The 24,920-nt window shown below is 40.7% G+C and overlaps 1 protein-coding gene across 1 annotated transcript; it reads right to left on the reverse strand.

The window, feature by feature from the left end:
- Window positions 1–9,567: 9,567 nt before the first annotated feature.
- LOC125999566 (YEATS domain-containing protein 4-like) lies at window positions 9,568–24,641 on the reverse strand. Its single transcript, XM_049767647.1, has 7 exons — window positions 24,600–24,641; window positions 23,507–23,626; window positions 17,888–17,954; window positions 17,701–17,795; window positions 16,902–16,994; window positions 16,729–16,816; window positions 9,568–9,734 (listed from the first exon to the last, which is right to left on the reverse strand). Exons 1-7 carry the CDS (start codon window positions 24,636–24,638, stop codon window positions 9,568–9,570), a joined length of 669 nt encoding a protein of 222 aa, XP_049623604.1. The 5' UTR covers window positions 24,639–24,641.
- Window positions 24,642–24,920: the final 279 nt, after the last annotated feature.

The raw sequence follows: 24,920 nt of genomic DNA on the forward strand, positions 1-24,920 counted from the left end.
TGCAATTTGTTCTAATATAATTATGGCTGTCCCAGCTTTTTGTTTTTCAATGACTTGTATAATTGTGTCTATCATTTTACTCTGAGCCTGTGTCTCTCCTGAATTTTTAAGTGTTTTCTGCAGGCAGCAGAGGACAGACCTCAGGTCCTTGAGCCTGCCAGGAATGACAATCATGTTTGTAATCAAGGTGTTTAAATAAAAGTTTGCGTATTTTTCTTGTTATATTGGGGGCTTAAACCTGGTGCCTTTTAGGGGTTGCTCCTGGCTCTGCTCTCAAGTCATTCCTGGCAGTGCCCTACCACATTTTTTTCATGAACCTTAGACATTTTTTTTCTTCTTTGAGGAAAACTCTGTTTATCGCTTCTCCATTGTTTTTGCAGGGATTGGGTTTTCTTCTCTTATAAAGTTCTATCAGTGATAGTACTATCACTTATAGTAACCCCTTATCAGATGGTTGGTAGTCAAAAATTTCTCCGCATTCAAGGACTGTCTTTATGTTTCTGTTTGTTTGTTTGATTGTTTTTTGGGTCACACCCGGTGTTATTTGGGGATACTCCTGGCTCTGTGCTAAGAAGTCACTTCTGGCAGGCTCGGGGGACCATATGGAATGCCAGGATCTGAATAAGCATAATTCCTGGATCAGCTGTGTGCAAGGCAAACGCCCTTCTGCTGTACTATCTCTCCAGCCCCAGTGGACAGTCATTTTATCCTGGTCATCATTTCCTTTTAAGTGCAGAAGCTTTTTAATTTAATTTAATTTAATTTTTAAAATTTAATTCCATTGTTTCTTTGCTTCCACTCGCGTGGTCATGGTATTTCATTCTTAAAGATGCCTTTACTTTCAATGTAATAGAGTTCTCACTGTTTCTCTCCATATACTTTATGGATTCAGGCCTAATATCAAGGTCTTTAATCCACTTGATCTAATTGTGTGCATGGTATTAGCAAGAGATCTGAATTCGTTTTTTCTTTGTTGCAAGTACTTGACCATTTTCTCAAAAATACTTGTTAAAGAATTTGTTCAACTATTTGAGATTGAGAAAAATAAAGCCTCTCATCTCTTTTTCTTAATAGTTGCCTTAATAATGGAAGATTATTGTTCCATATAAATTTTACAAGTGTTTAGTCTATTTACTTGAAATATATAATGGGCATCCTTATAGGACTGCATTAAATCTGTATAGTCCTTTGGAGAGTATTGCCATTTTGATTATATTAATCCTCCCAATTCATGAGCAAGGGATGTGTTTCCATTTCTTTGTGTCTTTATTTCTTTAAGTAGTGTTTATAGATTATTTTTAAATAAACACTTCACAAGTCCTTTCTTTACTTTTTTATTTTTGGGCCACACCTGGCAGTGATTACTCCTGGCTCTGTGCTCAGAAATTGTTCCTGGCAGGCTTGAGGGACCATATGGAATCCTGGGCACTGAACCTGGGTCCATCCCAGATCTGCTTATTGCATGGCAAATGTTCTGCCACTGTGTTATCTCTCCAGGCCATATAGTTTTCTTCGTATAGATCTTTCACCTAATTTTTTGTTTTTAAGCCAGATTTGGTAGTGCTGAAGGCTAACTCTTGTATATGTGCTCAGGGATCACTTCTAGTGGATTCAAGGGACCCTATTGGATGCTAGAGTTCAAACCCAGTTGGACTACATACAAGGTAAGCACATTATCCGCCATACTATAACTCCAACCCAGTTTCACATCGCTTCTATTAAGTTGTTTCCAAGGTACTTGATTTTGTGAGGCACATTGTGTTGGTTTTTTTTTTTTACATATCTTTCTCTTCTCTCATTATTTACATATAAGAAGCCATTGAGATTTGCATATGAATTTTGTAGCCTGCTACCTTGCTACACAAATAAATTATTTCTAGGAGGTTTTTCTGGTCGAATCTTTATAATTTTTTAAATACTGTTATCATCTAGTCAAATAGTGAATTTGACTTCTCCCTTTCCTATCTAGATGTCCATGCTGTCTTTCTCTTGCTTAATTTATTTGGCAAGTACTTCTAATACTATATTGAATACAGTGGTGAGAGTAGACAATCTTGTCTTGTTCCTTGATCTTAGTGGGAAAGATTTTAGATTTTCTCCATTGAGTATAGTGCTTGGTGTGGGCTTGTGGTAAATGTATGTTGAGGAAAGTTCCTTCAATTCTCATTTTGTTCAGTTTTTATCATGAACGACTGCTGGATGTTATCAAACACTTTCTCTCATTGTATTGATATGATTATGATACTTATCTTTTATTGATATAGTGTATTATGCTGATTGATTTGCATTTATTAAACAATCTTGTGTCCCCAGGGGTGAATCCCAATTGGTCATGACATATGATCGTTTTTTTGTTATTTTTTCTTTGGGTTATACCTAGTAGTAGTCTGGTGTTACTCCTAGCTCTGTACTCAGGTATCATTTCTGACAGTGTTCAGGGAAGCTTATGGGATGCCAGGGATCAAATTCAGGTTAGCTGTGTGTAAGGGAAGTACCCTATTTGCTAAATTACTGCTTGACCCATCAACTTTCTGATAAGTTGGTGGATTCTATTTGCTAGTATTTTGTTGAGAATATCTGTATCTGTTGTTCATTAGGGAAATAAGCCTATAATAATATATAAAAATAATGTTTGCTTCATAGAAGTTGTTTGGGGATGTTTCCGATTCTTCAATTTCCTGGAAGAACCTGAAAAGGATTGGCAAAAGGGTTTGAAAGAATTTGCGTAATTGGTAAAAGGGTTTTTGACTTGCATTCGCCCCACCCAATTAAGTTCCCAGAACTGCATATAATTTCCTGAGTGCCACTAGGGACCACTTCTGAGCACAGGAACAGCCCCTGAACTGCTGGATACTGGTATGACTTAACACTAGATACAGATATATATATATATATATATATATATATATATATATATATGACATTTGAGAAGATAAAGAAAAACAGGATTTAAAAAAAAAAGAAAGAAAAACAGGATGAATGATAATGTCTAAGTAAGGGCTAGCCAGAATGATAGAACAGCAAGTAGCACATTTGTCTTGCGTGCAGCTAACCCAGGTACGATCTCCAGCTTCCTCTAAGTCTGCCATGAGTAATTTCTGAGAGCAGAGCAAGGGGTAATCCCTAAGCACTGTCAGGTGTGGCCCAAGCTCCCCCAACCCAAAACAACAACAACAACAACAAAGAAAACAAGCAAATAAACAAAAAAATTCAGGTAAATTTGAATGGATTCAGTGATGTCAATGATGTAAAAAAATCAGGTTAACTGTAGCTGGTATGTACAATTGGAAGAGACTTGTGGTTTCTATTGTTCATATAATTAAGTCAAGTAGGTTGACATTTCTTTTTATTTTCGAGATCATGATTTCACCAGATTAACTGGAAGGAGAATAAAGCATAAGCAAACGATTTTTCTTAAACATAACTGTGTGAATAACAGGTAGGTCCCTTTTGCAGTTCAATTCTAATATCATTGGTTTCCAGGATGCCAAGTCATAGATTTTCCTCCAAACCTGGGAAGCTGTGTGCTAAGATTCTACGATGCTGCTCCATTGGGGAATGTGGAACTCACATTATCACTTTGGCCCCAATAGATCTGACTTGAAAAGTGATTTATTTTATTCAGATGTTTTCCCCCTTCATCAAGGAGGAAACAGAATTAAATTCAATTCTCTAAGCTTTAAGCTGCCTTCCTTTTTCTGACTCTATTAAATGGAAACGTTGAGTTTATTAACTGGAAATGTTCAAATGGTGATGAGGAGGAATTCACTTGGGGTAGATGGAAAAAGTTTTCTCCTGAATCCTAAAGAACAAGAAAGTCTTGAAAAGGGCAAGAGCAGAGCAGCCAAGGTTAAGGGTTAGAAAAGAGAGTAAGCACATCAAAGTGGGGGTGCAAGAGGCTCTGCAGAGTTGGCAGTTGTAATGGGGCACTCAATACAAGGCAAGTAGAGTCAAAGTTGCCTATCAATATAACAATTGATTGCTACGATTTATGTGTGCATAAATATCTGGAAACTCACAGGGATTTCTTTCCCAGTGGTGCTCGGGGTTGTACCTGGGTGCCACACTCAGCGTTCAGTGCCTGTGCCCCTGCACGTGGCAGATGCTCTGTGCCCCAACTGTCATCTTTCTCAGGGCCAGTCCATCCACAATGAGTGCAGCTCTTGGTGATTTTGAGATTTCCCTGCCTCGTAAACTTGGGGATAATTGTGAAAACACCCCACACTCCCTTGCGCCAAACATTCCACAGGTTTTCTGAGTCAGTAATTTTGGAGTTTTGACACAGGCCCATGAGGTGGCCTTAGGTATTTCAGGTACCTGCCTCCTCCACCTGTGCAAACACGTGTCTGGGAAGCCCTGACACTTGAATCAGCAAGACTGTCTAGTTTACTTTCTGGAGGACACAGAGTACTCCCCCTCCTGCAATCTTATTCCTCTACTGTTTCAGAGAGGCAATAAGGTTCAGTGGGCAGGTCAATGTCAAACTGACCCCGAAAAATGGGTAAGGCATTTATAGGCAAGCAGGACAAGAGTGGAGGGGAAACTGAGAAGAGCTTTCATCTTGTGTGTGTGTGTGTGTGTGTGTGGTTTATGGGTCACACCTGGCAGTGCCCAGGGGTTATTCCTGGCTCCAGGCTCAGAAATTGCTCCTGGCGGGCACGGGGGATCATATGGGACGCTGGGATTCGAACCGATGACCTCCTGCATGAAAGGCAAATGTCTTACCTCCATGCTATCTCTCTGGTCCGAGCTTTCATCTTTTTAACTTTTGAAGAAGGGGCAGGCTCACACCTAGTGATGCTCGGTGGATACTCCTGGCTCTGCACTTAGAAATTACTTCATATGTTCAGGGACCATATGAAATGCGGGGAATCAAACACAGGTTGACTGCATGCAAGGTAAATGCCTATGTGTTGTACTATCACTCTGGCCTCCATTTTTTTTTTTTTTTGATTTTGAATCACACTCGATGACACTCAGGGGTTACTCCTGTATATTTGTTCAGAAATCACTCCTGGGGCCGGAGAGATAGCATGGAGGTAAGGCGTTTGCCTTTCATGCAGAAGGTCATCGGTTCGAATCCCGGTGTCCCATATGGTCCCCCATGCTTGCCAGGAGCAATTTCTGAGCATGGAGCCAGGAGTAACCCCTGAGCACTGGCGGTGTGACCCAAAAACCACACACAAAAAAAAAATACAGAAATCACTCCTGACTTGGGAAACCATATGAGGCACAGGGGAATCGAACCGTCGTCCTAATTTAGTGCATGCAAGGCAGATGCCCTACCGTTTACGCCACCGTTCAGGCCCATAGCCTCTATCTTTTTAACTTTTGTGTGTCATAGTTCAAAACCAGTGTCTCACACAGGTAAGGTGCACACTTTATGCGGATTGTCCCTGTCCCCTTCATAATTACTATATTAGTAGTAAAGACAGTAGAAGCCTATCAGCCAGTACACACACAGCCAATTTTAAGATATTAAGGGCACTACTAAGAACAGAGTAACCAAAATAACTTCTATGAGATTTCAAATAATCTATTTCTTAAAAGTTCTATTTCTTCTTTTTTTGGGAGGTTGGGTCACACCCGGCTCATCTCAGGGGTTACTCCTGGCTCTACGCTCAGAAATCACTTCTGGCAGGCTCGGGGGACCATGTGGGATGCTGGGATCCGAACCACCGTCATTCTGCATGCAAAGCAAATGCCTTGCCTCCATGCTATCTCTCCAGCCACATATGGACAACACTTGGCAGTACTCAGGATTTACTCCTGGTTGTGCACTCAGGGATCACGTCTGGGGGGCTCAGGAGACCATGTGGGTTGTAGGAGATCAGATCCTAGTAGACCACAACCAAAGTAAATTCCCCATACACTCTACTATCTCTTTAGTCCCACTTGTTACATTTTCTGATGGCAGTAAAATTCGTATCTCAGTGCTTTCATTCATGCCACCTGGTATTCCTATTTGATAGTCTCAAATTACTCTTGTTAAAGAAAGGAGACTTGAGACATACTTAGGTGTGAACAACAGACATTCAAAGATGCTAATGCTTTGAACATGAGAACAATAAGTATAATTTGGGCAGGAAATCTAGAGTTGTAGATTATCAGTCTAAATCACGTTGTAGGTTGATTAAACATCTAGCAGATGTTTAAAACTACTGTAAGGCTAAAGTAGAGTTGGTATTAGTGAATGCATTCTAGAAATGCTTTACAAACAGCTCTGATTTCAGTAAAGGCATGAAGTTGTGCAATCATCAACACTAATTCTAGAACATTTCCTCACCCCTCAAGGAAATCATCCTCCACTAACAACACATCAACCAAGTTTTTGTGCACTTGCCTGTTCTGAAGATTTCTCCCAAATGGAATTCTGTAATCTGTGGCTTTTTGCGTCTGATTTCTTTCACTCAGCACATTTTCAAGCTTCAATCTTTCAAGTCGAATCTGATTAATATTCTATTCTTCTGGCATAATGATATTTCACTGGATGGCTATATCATTTATTCATTTACTGGTTAATGAGCATTTGAGTTTGTTTCCTTTTTGGTTGTCAAAGCATAATTTTACCACAATCTTTCATGGACATTTTTTGTGTGAACATGTTTTCTTTGGGGGAAATATACCTGGAAGTAAAATTACTGAGTAATAAGGTAAATGCATAGCTTACTAACTGTTAGTTTTCAAATTCATCACACCACATTAGATTCCCAGCAAATTATGATGGGTCTGATTCCTCAGCATCCTTTTCAATTTGTTTAAAATTATCCTAATAAGGGGCCAGTGCAATAGCACAGGTTAGGGCATTTGCTTGTACACGGCCAACCCAGGTTCGATCCTTGGCATCCTGTATGGACCCTAACCCTGCCAGGAGTAATTTCTGAGTGTTGAGCCAGGAGGAACCCCTGAGCGCTCCTGGGTTGGCCCAAAAACAAAACAAAAAAATCATCCTAATGAGAGGCCAGAGAAATAGTACAGTGAATACACTTTCCCTGCATGTGGCATACCCATATTTGATCCCCAGTACCCTAGATGTTTCCCTGAGCACAGTAGGAATAATTTTGGAGCACAAATTCAGGAGTAGCCTTGAGAAGCACTGGTGGTTCCATGTGAAAATCTCATTTTAGCTTTCATTTGCATTTTATTTCTTTTTTTTTTTTTTTTTTTGGTTTTTGGGCCACACCCGGTAACGCTCAGGGGTTACTCCTGGCTATGTGCTCAGAAGTCGCTCCTGGCTTGGGGGACCATATGGGACACCGGGGGATCGAACCGCGGTCCGTCCAAGGCTAGCGCAGGCAAGGCAGGCACCTTACCTCTTTAGCCACCGCCCGGCCCCTGCATTTTATTTCTGAAGTGGAACACCTTGTGTTTTTTTTTTTTGGTCATCTGGATTTTTTAATTTGGAAAATGTCTATTCAATACTTTGATCTTTAAAAATTGGTGAAATATGAATGGGGGGATCCAAGGGTAAAGATTAAAGATAGGAGTCAGGGAGACAGTCCATTGGGTAAGGGCCCTTGCCATGCATGTAGCTAACCCAGGTTCCACCTCAGCATCCCATATGGAATACCACTGGGTGTGGCCCCCCCACATAAAAAAGATGAAAGACAACACAGAAATAAGACCTGACAGAAGCAAACCGGTTTCATATTATATCTGAAACCTTGTACTGATCCATCTATAATGTCCAACTTAATTCCATGAACTTTGAGTCCAGGAGCCAAAGCATTTAAGGATTTGAGGGTGTCATCTGGAGGATGATTCTACTCAGTACTCATGACTGGACGTATCTCTCATTCGATTTACTGATATACCTCTTAAGCCCCACTCTGAGCTGTGGGCATTGGGATAAGAGTCAGGGAAAGCTCCCTGAGGCCTGAACAACTAGAATGGCCACTCCCCACTCCCGAGGGCCTCCTGTCAGAAACTTCAGACTGCAGAGGTGTAGTTCCAGCACACTGATAAGTGCCATGATGGAAAAAAATAAAGCAACAGAGGAACCAGATCTAATGGGAAGAGAGACAGCAAATAGCTTCAAGGGCCTAGTTATGACTCAATAGAGAAGAATTTCTGCACTATGCATAGGCAATGTTGCCATTTTGGGTGCTGTGTAATTTATGTTAATGCACATGCTTCCAAGATGCCTTTTTGGAGGGATTCCTGTCCCTAGGTTGCCAAGATGGGTCAACCACCATCGCATTTATAATTAACTGTTATTTCATTTTGGGTTTGGGCCACACTGGGGATGCTCAAGGGTTATTTACTCCTGGCTCTGCACTCAGTAATTACTACTAGGCATGGTTGGGGCCCATATGGGATGCTGCTAATTGGACACTGGTTGACAGTGTGCAAAGCAAGTGACTTACCTGCTGTGCTACTGTCCAGGCCCTCAAATTAAGTATTACAAGGGCCAGGGAGGCAGCTCCTCCAAGGGTGCTGGGAATAGCCCATTCATAGTTGAGTGTAGCCCCAAAGCAGAGCTACGGGATGGAGAGACAGTGTTATAAAATTTGCAGTACTTGTTATCAGACCTGGTTCAATACCCAGCATCACATATGGTGCCCTGAGCACTGCTAGGAATGACCCCTGAGCACAGAGCAAGGAGTCGTCCCTTAGTATACCAATATACAGTTGGTATATTCCAAAAACAAACAGCAAAACCAATACATTGGGGAATTGTGTAATCTAAGCAAGAAAGCCTACGGAGGAATAAGTAAAGATCTTAGCAGTGATATATGAAGCTTCTGTATGTTTCCATTATGTATCTTGTGAATATGAGTAATTAAATATTTTTCAGAAAAAAAGAATAATACTTTTCCAGTTAGGCAAAACAATAATATAATTGCTGCCATCAAAGTGTTTCTATGTGCTAAAATGACTGCTAATAAAAGACATAGTCATGGACCAGAACAATAGCACAGTGGGTAGGGTGCTTGTCTTGCATGCAGGTGTCCTAGGTTTGATCCCTGGCATCCCATATGGTACCCTGCAAGGTATGGCCCATAAACAACAAAAGAGAAGTGGTCACAATACTATGATGACCATTAACTGTAATTCAAGAACTCTGCAAGTGCTTCCAAAAGGAAGAAAAACAACAAGCACAGGATCAGAAACCACAAATCACCTTTATTGAGTACTTCAGATAAAAAGATGTCCGGATTAGACAAGAACTTAATAAAGTAAAGATACACTAATTTTACTACTAATTCTAACTACAAGGGTAGTGTACAAAATCTGTACAAGTCAGACTTTATTGTGAAATTCTGATGCCTATCACAAAATAAGCAATAGGTATAAGGCAATACAAAATTTGAAACTGTGGTTAGCATCAGGGAATTAGCTAGCAATGAGTCGAGAAGTACCTTACGGCTTTCATTTATTATACACACATATTGCTTGAAAGAGTACTAAACATTACAAACTGTTGGACCCTACTGCTGAAAAATCGATGATCAACAACTAAATATGCAGTTTTTCTAAGTAGCATTATACTCCTTAAAGTCCATTTCTCCTTTAAAATTGACTTTATTTTCATTCATCTGACAATGAAGTTCTCTTCACAGTTGTTTATATCTCATTTAGATGATCATCTTCCAGTTGTCTAATTTCATTTTTTAAACACTTAATAGCTTCCATGTTTGCTTTTAATATCTTCGTAAGTCCTGCAATTTCAAGGCTTGTCCTTTTTTGGGCCGCTTCTAATTTTTTTCTGGCTTTCACTTCACGTTCTGCAACTAAGGAAAATGCTTTTAAGGAATCATTTCACTTTTCCCACATGTCTAGCTTATGTCATAGAGTGACAAGTATTCCATTCCTTTAAGATTCTTTTCTATGATGAAATGTGAGTAAATTAAGATACATAACATTAAACCCAGGAAGGTGGGTAAGAAAGCCTGAATGCCCAAGAGAGGATAAAAAAATAGTTTCTAGAACTAAGAAGGAAATTCCTAGGGCCAGAGAAATAGCACAGCGGGGAGGGCATTTACTTGCACACTGTTGACCCAGGTTTGATCCCTAGCATCCCAGATAGTCCCCTGAACATGCCAGGAATGATCATGAGCGCAGAGCCACGAATAACCCTGGTTCTCACAAGGTGTGGCCCAAAGACCAAAATAAGAAATTCTGGTCACTACCTCATTAGTTTAAGATTCAACAAACATTTCATTTGTCTTCATATACTTAGTAACGTAGAAACAGTGAGGTAAACAATTCAACTATCTATGATAGTGCTTCTCAACTAGTGGGGCAGGACTCCAGGGGTGGCACGAGGCACAGTAAAGTGGGGCCCGTTTGACCTCAGCAAACACTGTCATAACAAGCTAAGCCCAGTGTTTATGTCTCTGTATGTCTCTGGAGCTGAGAGTTGCTGTGTCCTGCTTAAAAACCCCTCTTTGAAAAGCTGTGCATTATAGAATCCAGAATCTTTAAATATACCAACAGCAGCTAAAGTGTTAAAAAGTTTCACCGGGACCACGGAGAATGATTCGGGTTGGACAGACTGGTATGCCTGCAGCCCAGAGTCTGTCTTATGCCAATAAACTTCTGGGATGAGGCCTTCTTGTAATCAGGCCAAGGACTTTTTCCCCCCATTTTCCCCATATTTTTCTGGGTCTATGCAAACAATGGCGATTGCCACTGTCACAACTTTACTAGTGTATTTTTTAACACTTATCCTTTAAGAAAAAAAAAACAATTTACTGAACTTAAAAACAAATAGCTGTAGTAGAATGCCTGTCTCAAATACAGGCAGGGGATGGGAAAGGGGGAGGGGGCATTCGAGAGAAGAATGTTACACTGGTGAAGGGGGATGTTCTGTTTGTGACTGTAACCCAACTATAATCATGTTTGTAATCATGGTGTTTAAATTAAAAAAAAAGAAAAGCTATGCATTGCCAAATGTGCTCATTGTAGCCATTAATCCAGACATCACCTCTGATTAAATAATCAGCTCAAATTATTTTATATATCCTCTGGTGTCTGACGAGCTTTGACCTCACACTGAAGCCTCGCCCACACTCCCCACAAACATGGGGCTTCTCTCCTGTGTGTATACTTTGGTGTATTAGATGTGACCTTTGACTGAAGCCTCGCCCAGACTCCCCACAAACATGGGGCTTCTCTCCTGTGTGTATCCTTTGGTGTATGATGAGATTTGACCTACAACTGAAGCCTCATCCACATTCCATACAAACACAGGGCTTCTCTCCTATATGTGTCCTCTGGTGTTTTATGAGACTTGACCTATCTCTGAAGCCTTGGCTACACTCCCCACAAGCATGGGACTTTTCTCCTGTGTGTATCCTTTGGTGTGTGTTGAGATGTGACCTCTGACTGAAGCCTCGCCCACATTCCATACAAACATAGGGCTTCTGCCCTGAATATGTCCTCTGGTGTTTGATGAGATTTGACCTATCTCTGAAGCCTTTCCCACACTCCGCACAAGCATGGGGCTTCTCTCCTGTGTGTATCCTTTGGTGTCTGATGAGACTTGACCTCTCACTGAAGCCTCGCCCACATTCCCTACAAACATGGGGCTTCTCTCCTGTGTGTGTCCTCCGTTGTGTAAGGAGAATAGACCTACAACTGAAGCCTCGCCCACACTCCCCACAAACATGGGGCTTCTCTCCTGTATGTGTCCTCTGGTGTCTGACGAGATGTGACCTCACACTGAAGCCTCGCCCACACTCCCCACAAACATGGGACTTCTCTCCTGTGTGAAGTCTTTAGTGTGTGATGAGACTTGACCTATGACTGAAGGTTCGCTCACACTCCCCACAAATATGGGACTTCTCTACACTGTGTGTCTTCTGCTGTGTGATGTGTTTTGACCTTTGACTAAAGCCTTGCCCACACTCCCTCAAATCATGAGGCTTCTCTTCTGTGTGTGCCTTCTGGTGTATCACATTTGATACAAGAGTGAAATCTTTTCTAGGCCTCACATTCTTATCTTTTAAAAATCTTTTTTTTCCTAATCCTTGACCTACTTTACCTGTGTCTTCCGGATTTAATGTATGGCAGGTGTTAGTAATTTCCGCATTTGAAATCTCATGTATGTTAAAGCTCCCTATTTGAATGTAGCATAATCTAGATAAGGCTGTTGAAATTTCTTTATCTAAAGGTATGGAGCTTTTTTGTGCTTTTGCCTGTCAAGTTTGTCATTTCCAGTTTTGTCATTGTAAGTATTAGAATGTTTTTGCCATTGGTTCTGATTCCGAGGATAGGAGTTCTCTGAGGAAGCTTGCTCTCTTGGCAATGCTCCTGGGACTATCCAAGAGGGATGAATTGGGTTCATGTGATGACTAAGGAAGTTCTGATTGGAGAAAGTCCATGACCAGAAGGGACATGGGTAGATTTCTGGATTTGGTTCTGCAAACATTCCTCTTGGCAGCCTCTCCAGGATTCCATCCTCCAGCCAGGAGATCAGCAAAGGTTTCACCTTGCAATGCCCTACTGCCCGCAGGTGCTCATACGTCTCCAGCATCACGTCTCTGTAGAGCTTCCGCTGAGAGGCATCCAGGCACAGCCATTCCTCCGGGGAGAAGTTGACAGCCACCGCAGGGAAGGAGACCATGTCCTAAGCACATACACAGGGGTTTAGGGCCAAGGCTCACCTGGGGACTTGACATCAGACGCTGAGGGCCCATTTCTGCAGCCTGGATCATTCCCGAAGAGCAGCAGCAAGGCCCATGGCACACACTGCTGGAGAACAGACACCGCGTGAGCAACCAGGGAGAGCAGAACCCTGTCCAGCTGCTTCCTGCTGGTTCTCGCTGGGGCCGAACCGGATCCTGTCTAGGTCAAGTCTCATCACACACCGGAGGACACACACAGGAGAGAAGCCCCATGTTTGTGGAGAATGTGGGCGAGGCTTCAGTCATAGGTTAAGTCTCATCACACACCGGAGGACGCACACAGGAGAAAAGCCCCATGTTTGTGGGGAATGTGGGCGAGGCTTCAGTCATAGGTTAAGTCTCATCACACACCGGAGGACGCACACAGGAGAAAAGCCCCATGTTTGTAGGGAATGTGGGCGAGGCTTCAGTGAGAGGTCAAGTCTCATCAGACACCAAAGGATACACACAGGAGAGAAGCCCCATGCTTGTGCGGAGTGTGGGAAAGGCTTCAGAGATAGGTCAAATCTCATCAAACACCAGAGGACACATTCAGGGCAGAAGCCCTATGTTTGTATGGAATGTGGGCGAGGCTTCAGTCAGAGGTCAAATCTCAACACACACCAAAGGATACACAGGAGAATAGCCCCATGCTTGTGGGGAGTGTGGGCGAGGCTTCAAAGATAGGTCAAGTCTCATAAAACACCAGAGGACACATATAGGAGAGAAGCCCCATGTTTGTAAGGAATGTGGGCGAGGCTTCAGTCAGAGGTCAAATCTCATCATACACCAAAGGATACACACAGGGGAGAAGCCCCCCCATGTTTGTGGGGAGTCTGGGCGAGGCTTCAGTCAATGGTCACATCTAATACACCGAAGTATACACATAGGAGAGAAGCCCCATGTTTGTGGGGAGTGTGGGCAAGGCTTCAGGCAGAGGTCAACTTTCATCAAACACCAGAGGACACATTCAGGGGAGAAGCCCATGTTTGTGGAAAATGTGGGCGAGGCTTTAGTCCCAGGTCACATCTTACCACACATCAAAGGATACACAAAGGAGAGAAACCCCATGTTTGTCGGGAGTGTGGGTGAGGTTTCAGAGATTCTTCAGGTTTCATCCAACAGCAGAGGACACAAAGGAGAGAAGCCCCATGTTTGTGGGGAGTTTGGGTAAGGCTTCACAGATAGGTCAGGTATCATCACAGAAGAGTATTCACACAGCGGACAAACCAGATGTTTGCAGGGAGTGAGACGTTAGGTCTCATCACACTCGAAAAGACATTGGAGAGATGCCTCATGATTGTACAGAGTTTCAGAGAGGCTTCAGACTAATTCCAGAGGTCATCCCTATGTTTGAAGCAAAAATTTCTAATGAACAGTCACATTTCTGCATCTACAAAGAACTAATCAGCCAACACAACAGCATGACATATACGAGAAATCGACATAGGAAAACTTCCAATATCTTCCTTTATATTTTGCCTTATTCACTAATAAACTTTTTCTCTGTATATTTCTCATCCATAATATTTCCTTCCCCCTGAATGTTGGGGATAGGCTCATACTATCAACAATTGTAAACAAAAATTTGTCCCTGATTAAGTATTTATGATCAGCATGTTACAGTCGTAATAAATTGATTCCTAGGCTTAGGCAGAAAAAAATTATTTTATATATTTTTGTTTTGCAGGTTAAAGTTTCTTTAATAAAGAAACTATTTACAGTCACGAGGGGGTCACGAAAATGTTTTCTTCTTTCTGGGGGGGGCATGACAGAAAATAATTGAGAAGCACTGATTTATGATAATCTTAAATCTTTTCTTTTTTCCTTCTTATTAATATCTTTATTTAAACACCTTGATTACAAAGATGATTGTAGTTGGGTAACAGTCATGTAAAGAACACCCCCCCTTCACCAGTGCAATACTCCCATCACCAATGTACCAAATCTCCCACCTCCCCACCCCACCTCAGCCTGTACCCTAGGTAGGCTTTCTACTTCCCTCATTCAATCACATAGTTATGATTAGTTCTCAAAGTAGTTATTTCTCTAATTGCACTCATCACTCTTTGTGGTGAGCTTCATGTTGTGAGCTGGGCCTTTCAGCCCTCATCACTTTTGTCTCTGAGAGTAACTGCAAAAATGTCTGTTATTTTTCTTAAAACCCACAGATGAGTGAGACTATATTGCATTTCTCTCTCTCCCTCTTGGCTGCTCAAGGGCTATTTCTTGCTTTGTGCTCAGGAGTGAACATTGTCTGTGCTTAAAAGACCACATGTTGCCAGCATTTGAACCACGGCTGGTGACATCCAAGATAAGTCCCTTTATCCCTGTATGAACTCTTTAGAACCCAGAGAGGACTTATTGTCTGATTTGGACACTACTCTATCCTCAGAAACATACTACGCCTGGTACATAACCAGTGAATGAGAGATCACAGAACTACTAAAGAGAAACTGCATGGTCAGTGACTAATAGGTTCCACCTGGAATGCTAAATAGAGATGGTTGGCAGTAGCTGCATGGGGGATAAGTAGGAAAATCTGAGGTGCTGTCAATCAGAGGAAGCTTTACCAGGATTAACAGTCTGTCATTTGGGGATCCACCATTCCTGTATGAATTTGATACTATAGAAAATAATACCCACTAAAAAAGGACAAACCTTACCAAGTCCAAAAAACTGTATGATCATTAAATAGTAATAAAAATTATCAGACTTAATCACCAAATCCAAAGCCACCAACAACAGAATCGATACTCAACCTACAACAAGCTAGATACAGAGGGGATCACTTATACTAGCAGCCCGGGGGGTAAGGGAGGGGTATCGGATGAATACTGGGAATGAGGGGGGGGGAGGTCAACTTTGGTGGTGGGAATTTCCCTGATTCAGTGTTAATATGTACCTAAAATATTACTATGAAAGATATGTAATCCACTTTGATCAAAACTAAAATTTAAAAAAAGATAAAAAAGGACAAACTTGCTCATTATCTACAAACATTCTTATAACGTCTAAAATTCATTACAAGCTCTTGTTAACAAAGAGCAGAAAACAAAATGACTGAAAAAGGTTAATAACTAAGATGAACAAAAAGCTATGTTTAAATATAATAGAGAAGTAAAAGACAAAAGTATGTTAGAGAATTTGAGAGGCTGGTTATCTTTTACCTTTCTGAAATGAGATCTAATTTGAAAACAATTTCAAATGTCCTTTTGTTCAAATTCTAAAATACATGTATTGATTTTATAGCTAAAAAATTTACTTCATTTCCAGACACCACACACACACACACACACACACTCACACACACACACACACAACCCTGGGATATGGCAATGAGTATGTATGGTTGTTCCCTTGACAATATGCTTCAAGAGTGGAGAAACCCTGAATCTCTTAGGCCACAGGAATTTCCTTCCTTCCCCAATACTTACTGTGCCTATGCAAAAAAAAAAGTGGGGTAACACCAAACCCTGCCACTCCAGCATTCCTTTTTCTTGTTTTGTTTTGTTTTGTTTGTTTTTGATATCATTTTCCTTCTTTTTTCTTCCACTTTTTTCTTTCTTTTTCATTCTTGTGAATATTATTTGGTGATTTTCTTTTAGTAGTTGATACCAAAATTTCTTCTCTTTTCCTTAACCTTTTTATCTCCAATAGAATAGCATAACTTGAATCATTCAGCCTCATAAATTGAGAGGGGGAATGATGATACCAGGATCAGTCATATGAACATGTAGTGTAAATAAAAAATGACCAGACTGGAACACCAAACTCAAAGTCAATGACAACGGAATAGATACCCAATCTACAAAAAGCTGTAAAGTGGAGAGCAGTTACAGTAGTATTCTGGGGGTGGGGTAAAGGAGGGAGATATGGAAGACATGCTGGGAACAGGAGTGGAGGGAGGACAACATTATTGGTGGTGGGAATGCCCTTCATTCATTGTCACTATGTACCGTAAATAATTCTGTGTAATACACTTCAGTTACAATAAAAATAAAAAAATGACTTCAATATATTATTGAAAATATTAGTCATCACTAAACATACTTTTCTTACTCTACTATATCATAAAACTTTTTTTCAGTAGAAATTAAGAATTTATAGCACTTACAGTTTGTTTCATGCTTATAGGCGCCTAATGTTAGCACATGAGATGTTGTCAATAACTCTTGCATCATTGCTGTAGGATCTTGAAATATCTAATAGGACGAATTAAAAAAAAGTCCAATAACTTCAGAGTTCTATAACTGAAAAGACAATCAAATTCTGATGGTATCTACTTACCATTTCATCATAGAACTCTGAAACCACCTTCTGTTCCCCTAGCATTGCAGGGCTATCTGATGGAAACAGCTTCACTAAATGATACAGGGTTACCTGTGAAGAAAAAAATAGAAGAGACATTGGTGCATTGGCAAACGCAATTGTGACCAATTTCCCAATCTCTGTACTTTAGGTTCTTCAAGGCACAGCATCCCACAGGCAAACACAACAGGAGTAGCACAGTAAGGTTTGCCACGAAAAGCAAAACAACTGAATATTTCCATATCACAAAGTTTGTAGACTCAATTTATTAATAGAAAAAATGGAAATGGTAACTTTTAAAGTTTTTGTTTTGCTGTAATAAGATTTCTTTGTCTTTTTTCACAGAAAAGCTCAAATTATATGCTTTTGTATTGATTTTATAAAAGGACAATCACTTAATAATGGAAAAATTTATTGATTTTATAAAAGGACAATCAATTAATAATGGACGAATTTATTATTCAAGTCAAGAAACATCACGGCATAACTTTACATAAAGTATATCTGAATAAAATGTCAACTTGTGGGGGCGCAGCGGTGGAACAAGTTGTAGGGTGTTTGCCTTGCAATCGATAACCTAGGATGGACCCTGTTCAATCCCCCTGAGTGCCATATGGCCCCCAAGCTAGGAGCTATTTCCGAGTGCATAGCCACGAGTAACCCTGGAGTGTCACCAGGTGTGGCCAAAAATCAATAAAAAGAGTCAACATGTACCAGGGTATTAATTACAGTTACATTTTCACAAAACTATAGATTTTCAAAGATTATCATTACTCACATGTCTTTCATTAGGATCCAGGAAAAATATTTTGATGGTTATTTCAAATTCGCCATATCCTGTTTCAGTAATTTCATAAGGTGGTTTAGTAACAACTGAAGAGAGAAGAAAAATAAAATAATTGTAAAACCCTAGTTCTCTCGTTCCTTTAATTTTTTTGTTATAAGTAAAAAACAACGTACTATACCTCTTAAGAAATTGATGTAACTTTCATGCAATTTAAATTGGACTTTCTTCACATAAGCTGACATATCCTAAAACAGAGAGAAATGAATTATGCATAAAAACTTGGAGAAAAATACATTGAGTATATGTACTTTAATTTTACATAATATACCTCCCTTTAAGTATGTGGCATCTAGTTCTTTAAAAGAAATAAACAGGAGCTAGAGTATAATAGTACACAACGAAGGATTGCCTTGGCTTGTCAATGGTCAACCCATATTTGATCCCTACAAAGACCAATTCCTACGCTCAGAGCTAGAAGTAACCCCTGAATATTACTAACTGTGCCTATGAGGCCCTCCTAAAAACCAGGAAAAAAATAAAGCATTGGAAGCCTGAAAATTATTTCACAATTCATAATAAAGTAGGACATACATACATATAATTCACTCATTTTCCATTATATTTGATTCTACACATAATGTTCTATTCAATTATGCTTTACCATACATAGTCTACCCCCAATCATTTTTAAACCAAAGAACTCTATAATTGATTTAAAGAACAAATTGCAGATATAATTAAGTTCAATTAAACTAAGTGATCTAAAAATTTGGGTATAACTTTCAGAGGCTACACTGTGACGCGTGAGCGGTTCATGGGTCCCTGCTGGCACAGGGGCATCTGGAGGAATGATTTTTCTCTCTGGCCTTGGCATGGGTGCTCTGAGAAAACCAGAGGCCCCGGGTCTCGGACAGGGATACATGCAAACTGACTTTCTTTTGCTCTTTCCGAAAAATACAGAAGGGTTAAGATGAGGCTGCACCATCAAAACTCCAGTTCTCAGGGCCACCCACTGTGTTCAGAACTGGCTTCTGAATCAGTGTTCTTGGGTCACCCCTGGTAGCTCTCGGACCCTCTGGCTGTTCTGGAGTCCATAAAATAAAGACTGGACACGGTGATGTTCCCTGAGATGGCCGTGAGTTTCCCCTCAGATGAATGGCCATGCCTGGACACCTCTCAAATTACACTCTCTATGGATGTGATGCTGGAGACCTAGCAGCACCTGTGGGACATAGGACAATGCAGGATGAAGCTTTCACTGATTAAGTGGGGGGAGGCAGAGAGGCAGAGGGGCGTGCTTGGAGAATGCAAAGCACCAGAGCAGAATCCCACCATTCAGCAATTTACTTTTGGAATGGGGTCTCCAAACAGGAGTGAGGTGGAAAGCTGTAAAACCCGCTGTGTTGTGCATGACACTGTGCTGTGGGCCACATCCTTGAGAGAACAGCCATGCCTGTATAGTGATGGAAATGAGGACTCTGGGGTCAGCAGTTCCATTGGGGGCCAGAATGAGGAGAGCGTGCTTGCTTTGGAGACCCAGTCTATTTGTCACAACACTCCTGACTCTGCTCCATGCAGTCCCTGGATTCAGTACTCCATAGTTCGGTCACTTTCTGCTTAGCAACCAATAGTGTTTGCTCTGAGCACCTCATGTCGAGAGGCTCACAAGAATATTCCCATGGAGTGGGACTCCCACAGGCAATCAATAAGACAATGACTTCCATGTTCTTGGCACAGTGATGTGCCCTCAGATACCCCTATTACACAGGATTCCTCTGGCAGTCAGTGAAGTGGACACACTCTGAGTCAAAGGTCACTTTGACTCAGATCACCAATGATCTTGAAACTAAGGAAGTTGGGAAAGGCAACAAATGCCATATATGTCTTGAATATGGCAAGGTCTTCACTTCTTCTTCTTCCCCTATTGGACGCAAGAAAATTCATAAGGGAAAAGTCTTATACATGTCAGGCGTGTGGGACGGCCTTCACTCAATCCTCCAGGCTTATTAGGCATGAGAATACTCATACAGAAGAGAAGCCTTATTCATGTCAGCAGTGTGCAAAGGCCTTCACTCGATCCTCATTCCTTATTAGGGACATGACTATTCATACAGGAGAGAAGCCTACATATTAGGAGTGTAGGAAGGCATTCACTCAGTAATCATTGCTTTCTGTCCACATGAAAATTCACACAGGAAAACTAAGTAAATTGATGCCTTTTGAAGTGGTCCATGTAGGGCCATGCATAGACATCTCCATTTAAGGGAACTCAGGCCCACCACATTTATCCCTGGAATTCCTGGTGTGGAGAACTGAGAACCCATAGGGTTCCTCAAAAGGCCTGCTTTGGATGTTTCTGCCCCTGCATGGAGGTTTGATGAATTCCCGAAAAGATATATGTAAGAGGTGTATTATGGAACACATTAAAATACCTTCATATTATTCGGTCTTTAAATCCACTGTCCATTCTACTGATATTTACAGACAAAATATAGCCTTGAATAAAACCCCTTTCCTGGATACTATTTAGCACTAAAATCAATGACAATGTTTTTCTCATTTTCAAAATGTCCTTGCATCCTCAGTTTCTGATATGCAAAGGTTTAGCCAGAATGCAGATTCTGGGCGATTACCTCTTCCCAGAAAAACGGAAACTACACCTTAGTGGATTTAGCTTTTTCTTGCATTTGACCTCTAAAATAATAGGGCCCATCCCAGTGAAGATTGAGTTCCTGGGATTTTTTCTACTTCTTTCTAATCCTTTAGTTTGCATCTGAAGTTAATTTGCTCAGAGCTGCCTTGAGTTGTGACCTCCTTGTCACTCAGAATTCTTACTGCTCACACCCAGAGCTTAATGTATGTTTTACTGCTAAACTCTGCTTTGTAATTGTAAACATTCTTATAAATACCTGTGACTGCCTTTTACCCCATACAAAACCCCCTGCTTAAAGATTAAATATATCACATGCTCTCCAGAAGTTGGGTTCCCACACACTTCATTTTTGTGGTCTCATTTTCTTTAATATTATTCCGTATGCCGGTCCATGTTTCATCCTTAAACAGGAGCCCCTGAAGTGGGCTCATTGAAGCCCACTGAAGCTGTGAGACAGAAGCCACTTGCAGCAGGTCCCCATTTGTTTCCCTTTTGTTAGTGTATCTCAATCATTTGGTATTTTTTGCTCCCCAAGGGGAGGAGTTTGAATTTTGGAACCGAATTTGAATAAATTGAAGGCAGGAGATCTGAGCTAGAGCTATCATCTTGGCTTGTGGTTCCGTTTGTTGGAGCGACCGGTTTGTGGGTGAACAGCTTGCCGTGTAAATTTTCTTGCCTGCTATTTCCTCAAAAATAAAATGAAATAAAATGCTGAGTATAGAGTTTCTTTCCTTTATATAAAAGTATATACTCAAGTATAAGCCAAGATTTTCCAGCACAAAATCTGTGCCAAAAAACCCGAACTTGGCTTATACTCTGGTTATATAGGTTATTGGATTCGGTGCGTGCACACTGAATCCAATGCACACATTCTCCAGTCATCTTCTTCCATATGCTAGGGGGCTGTGTGGTGCTTGAGTTCAGTCCACAAGTCATGGCTGAGCTGAAGAGGTAAGCAGCTGAAGTGAACTGGATGCCACTGAAATACTGAACCCACAATATTCAATGGCACATTGAATTAAATGAAAAACCCATTAAGGCAGTAAAGTCATGTAAATGAATGTTTATAAATCCTGAATCCTTATAATCAAAGGTTTTGGAGTAAAATCATTCAGGATTTTTAACCATTTATTTACAATGCTTTACTTTCTTAAATGATTTATTCAGTTTATTGAAGTTGCCACTGAATTCTATGGGTTAATATAGTATGTTAATGGTAAACAGGTTATCAAACAATCATGTATTGTATATGTAATCATGTAGTTATTTCTTTGTTTGTTTATTTACTGATTCCTCAATGATTGGAATTGTTTTGGGTATATATTTTCATTTTTGAAATTTAGCAGTGGCTGCTGCATTTTCAACCTCGGCTTATACTCAAGTCACTAAGTTTTCCCAGTTTCAGGGTAAAATTAGGAGTCCCGGTTTATACTGGGGATGGCTTAGACTCGAGTATATACAGTAAATACAGGAGAATACTCATTAGTTATGTGACATAAAAAGTCTTCTCTCGGGAGTCAAGAAAAAGAAAGCATGCACAACAGTTAAGTCACATACAACAGTGGTGTCCACTAAACTATATTATTTGCTGCTAGGAATGCTTCTATTCTCATTAAATCCATACACATTTTAATTGGGATCATGCCATATCTTAGTAATAATGTCTTAATTGTTTCCATCTCAGCATTTATTGTGAAATATTTATGAAGCAAAATGTCACTAACATCTCTAAAGACTCCTTTTGGAATACTTTCACTTTTCCCCTACACTAAAAGTCACTACCAACATAGGGGATTCATAGATTCTGTTGGCAAATATTAGACTCTGCCTGTGTAGTGGAGAGCAGAAAAGATGGCTGCTTTAGTGTAAACTATATTATGCATACATTAGATAATATGCCATGGAAGGAGCCTGTGCAATCTTTGCAGATTGAACAATTAGAACAAGAGAAACTGATCCTTAAACTAAGACCAAAGGAAACCTTAGGAATGAATGAGGCTTAAGAGTGTTCCTCTGGAAAAGGGAGACTAACTTAGTATTAGTCAAATGTCAATCATTTGAAATGAGACAAAATACAGTTGCAGATATGGGAAGGGAAAAGGTTTTGGAAAGAAAATAAAACATGGTAGTTTCAACTTGTATCATGAGAAAATGCATAATTATTGATGATGTCTTAAAAAAGGAATTAGACAAAATGGACAGGGATTAAGGCATGCAGACTTAACACTTGATGCAGCTATTCCTGATTCAATTCATGGGACCACATCCATGATCCTCCTGGAACCACATAGTACCCCAAGCTACTGGGAACGATCCGCAAGCACAGAGCCAGGGTAGCCATGAGCACCATCAGGAATGAGCTCCAGAAATAAAGTTTTAAATGGAAAAAAACTCAAGTGAATTATTCTGTCCTACAATTTACCCAGAATGTAATTTATCTAGCCTTAAATAACTTTTAGTAAACCTAGAATTGTGTATCCATGACCAAACACTCTCAATTTTATTACACACCATGAAACCTCATTAGCAGGGTTTCTCTAAAACCTTTCTACTCACTGACAAGTACTCTTTTGGTATAATCACTTAACTTTGTATCTTTTTTTTTACTTACCATGTTTCTAATTATCTTTCATTGAGCTTTAGCATGTATTTATGTATCCTTTTATTGTCTAGTAATATTGCACTATATAGATACTCATATGTAAGTTTTGGTGTGGATTTTGGAAAGTTCTAAGTACAGAATAGGTTACACATTTTGGGGAGGCGGGGCACACCAGGAAGTGCTCAGGGGTTCCTCCTGGCTCTGCATTTAGATATCGCTCCTGGCTGACTCAGGGGTTATGATGGATACCGGGATTCAAACCACCTTTCATGTCAGATCGTCTGCATGCAATACAAACAGCTACCCCTGTACTATCTCTCCGACCCACTCTTTCAGGAAGTACCTTTTGAATATATATATATATATATATATATATATAATTTAGGCTGTAGTTCAGGTTCTGGAATTGAGCATCAAATGAAAAAAACAGCCAAATTATTATAAAAGTATTTATAAGTTCAGAAATACTATTGCAAAATACAATTTAAGTTTATGTAATCCAACTGTAGATGAAGATGATCATAGAAGAAACAAGTGCCTACCTCATTTATATACGGTTTCACATACACCGTCCACTCGTGGGTATGCCCGTCCTCTTTTCTTTCCTTTCCAAAATAGCGAGCAACATTACCATAAACTATTGGTTTAACGATAGTAATTCCCTAAAAGAAAAAAGAATAACTAAATAAAATAAAAAGCACAAATGTGGTTGGAGAGACAGAACAGAAAGTAGAGCATTTACCTTGCACATGGCTAACAATAGGTTCAAATTTCAGTACCCTATATGGTCCTCTGAGCCTACCAGAGTGATTTCTGCAAGCAAAGCCAAGAGTATGCCTTGCGCTATCAACTGTGATGAGGGATTTAAATTGTTTTGCTTTTGTTGTATTGCGGTGGGGGGCACATCTGGCAGTGCTCATTGATTACTCTTGGCTTGCTCTGCACTCAGGAAACACCCCTGGCAGAATCAGGGGACTGACTATATGTGATGCTGGGAATTGAACCCAGGTCACCCTGTACAAGCCAAACGTCCTACCTGCTGTGCTATTGCTCCAGACACAATAGATTTTTATGGTACTGACTTCTCTAGCATCATACAAATAGTAGGGCAATTGGCTAGAAAATTTGGGGTAGACTAGAGGTAAGATTTTTTGTTTTCTTACATGTGTTTGGTTTTATTAAGAAATGCCTGGCTCTGGTTTACCTAGTAGAGTTCAGGGAACAATATGCAGTTCCAGAAATTGAAATGGGCTTCGATGCATGCAAGAGATGCACGCACCCCTTTACCATCTCTCCATTCCTTGCAACTATTTTCTTTCTTTAGTACAGAAAAATTGCAACTAATCAGTAAAACCACAATTTCAAAAATAGTAACACCAAGAAAGGAGCTTTTAAAAATGGATTAAAGACCACATTATCACCAGGAATCTCCCTGAGCACAGAGCAGGTATGTGCTGAGAACAACTCTGTGTGGTCCCCCGACCAAAAATTAATGTAAATAAAAATGAACACTACACTGAGCTCGTGGGTGTGAACTCATCAGTGTGAAATCAGAGGGAGGCTCCTGACAACAATCGAGGATCTGGGGGTCGAGCCCGGTCCCGCTGGACTCTAGCTGCCTGCCCGGGCACTGACCTGCATTCTCCCGCCGGAGTCAGGCCCGAACTCGGCCATTTTCTGGAACGTATTGCCCGAGGAAGAAGCCATGGCGCCTCCACAGAAAGACATGCGGCCCCTCACACGCCCGAGTCGTCCACGCAGCCCCAAGCAGGGTTCCTTAGGCCACACGCGAGGACCATGGACTGGTGGAGTGGGAGGTGCGGTCCCGGGAGTCTAATCAGGAGGAGTCCAGTGAGGCGGCAGGATTAGCGAGTTGCGCGGGGAAAAGGCACCAAGCACAGTGCGCAGGCGTGAGGGGCGCATGAATGCGTGCTCTGCACTTCCGGAACTACGATT

Source organism: Suncus etruscus, chromosome X (genome assembly GCF_024139225.1).
Source record: "Suncus etruscus isolate mSunEtr1 chromosome X, mSunEtr1.pri.cur, whole genome shotgun sequence".
NCBI lineage: Eukaryota > Metazoa > Chordata > Mammalia > Eulipotyphla > Soricidae > Suncus > Suncus etruscus.

Coding starts and splice junctions, on each gene's coding strand:
- LOC125999566 (XM_049767647.1), bottom strand. CDS start 24,638: ATGGCCGAGTTCGGGCCTGACTCCGGCGGGAGAATGCAG. Junction 23,627..24,599: donor ACTCCGGCGGGAGAATGCAG/GTCAGTGCCCGG, acceptor TTTTTCTTTTAG/GGAATTACTATCGTTAAACC. Junction 17,796..17,887: donor TTACATCAATTTCTTAAGAG/GTATAGTACGTT, acceptor TTCTCTCTTCAG/TTGTTACTAAACCACCTTAT.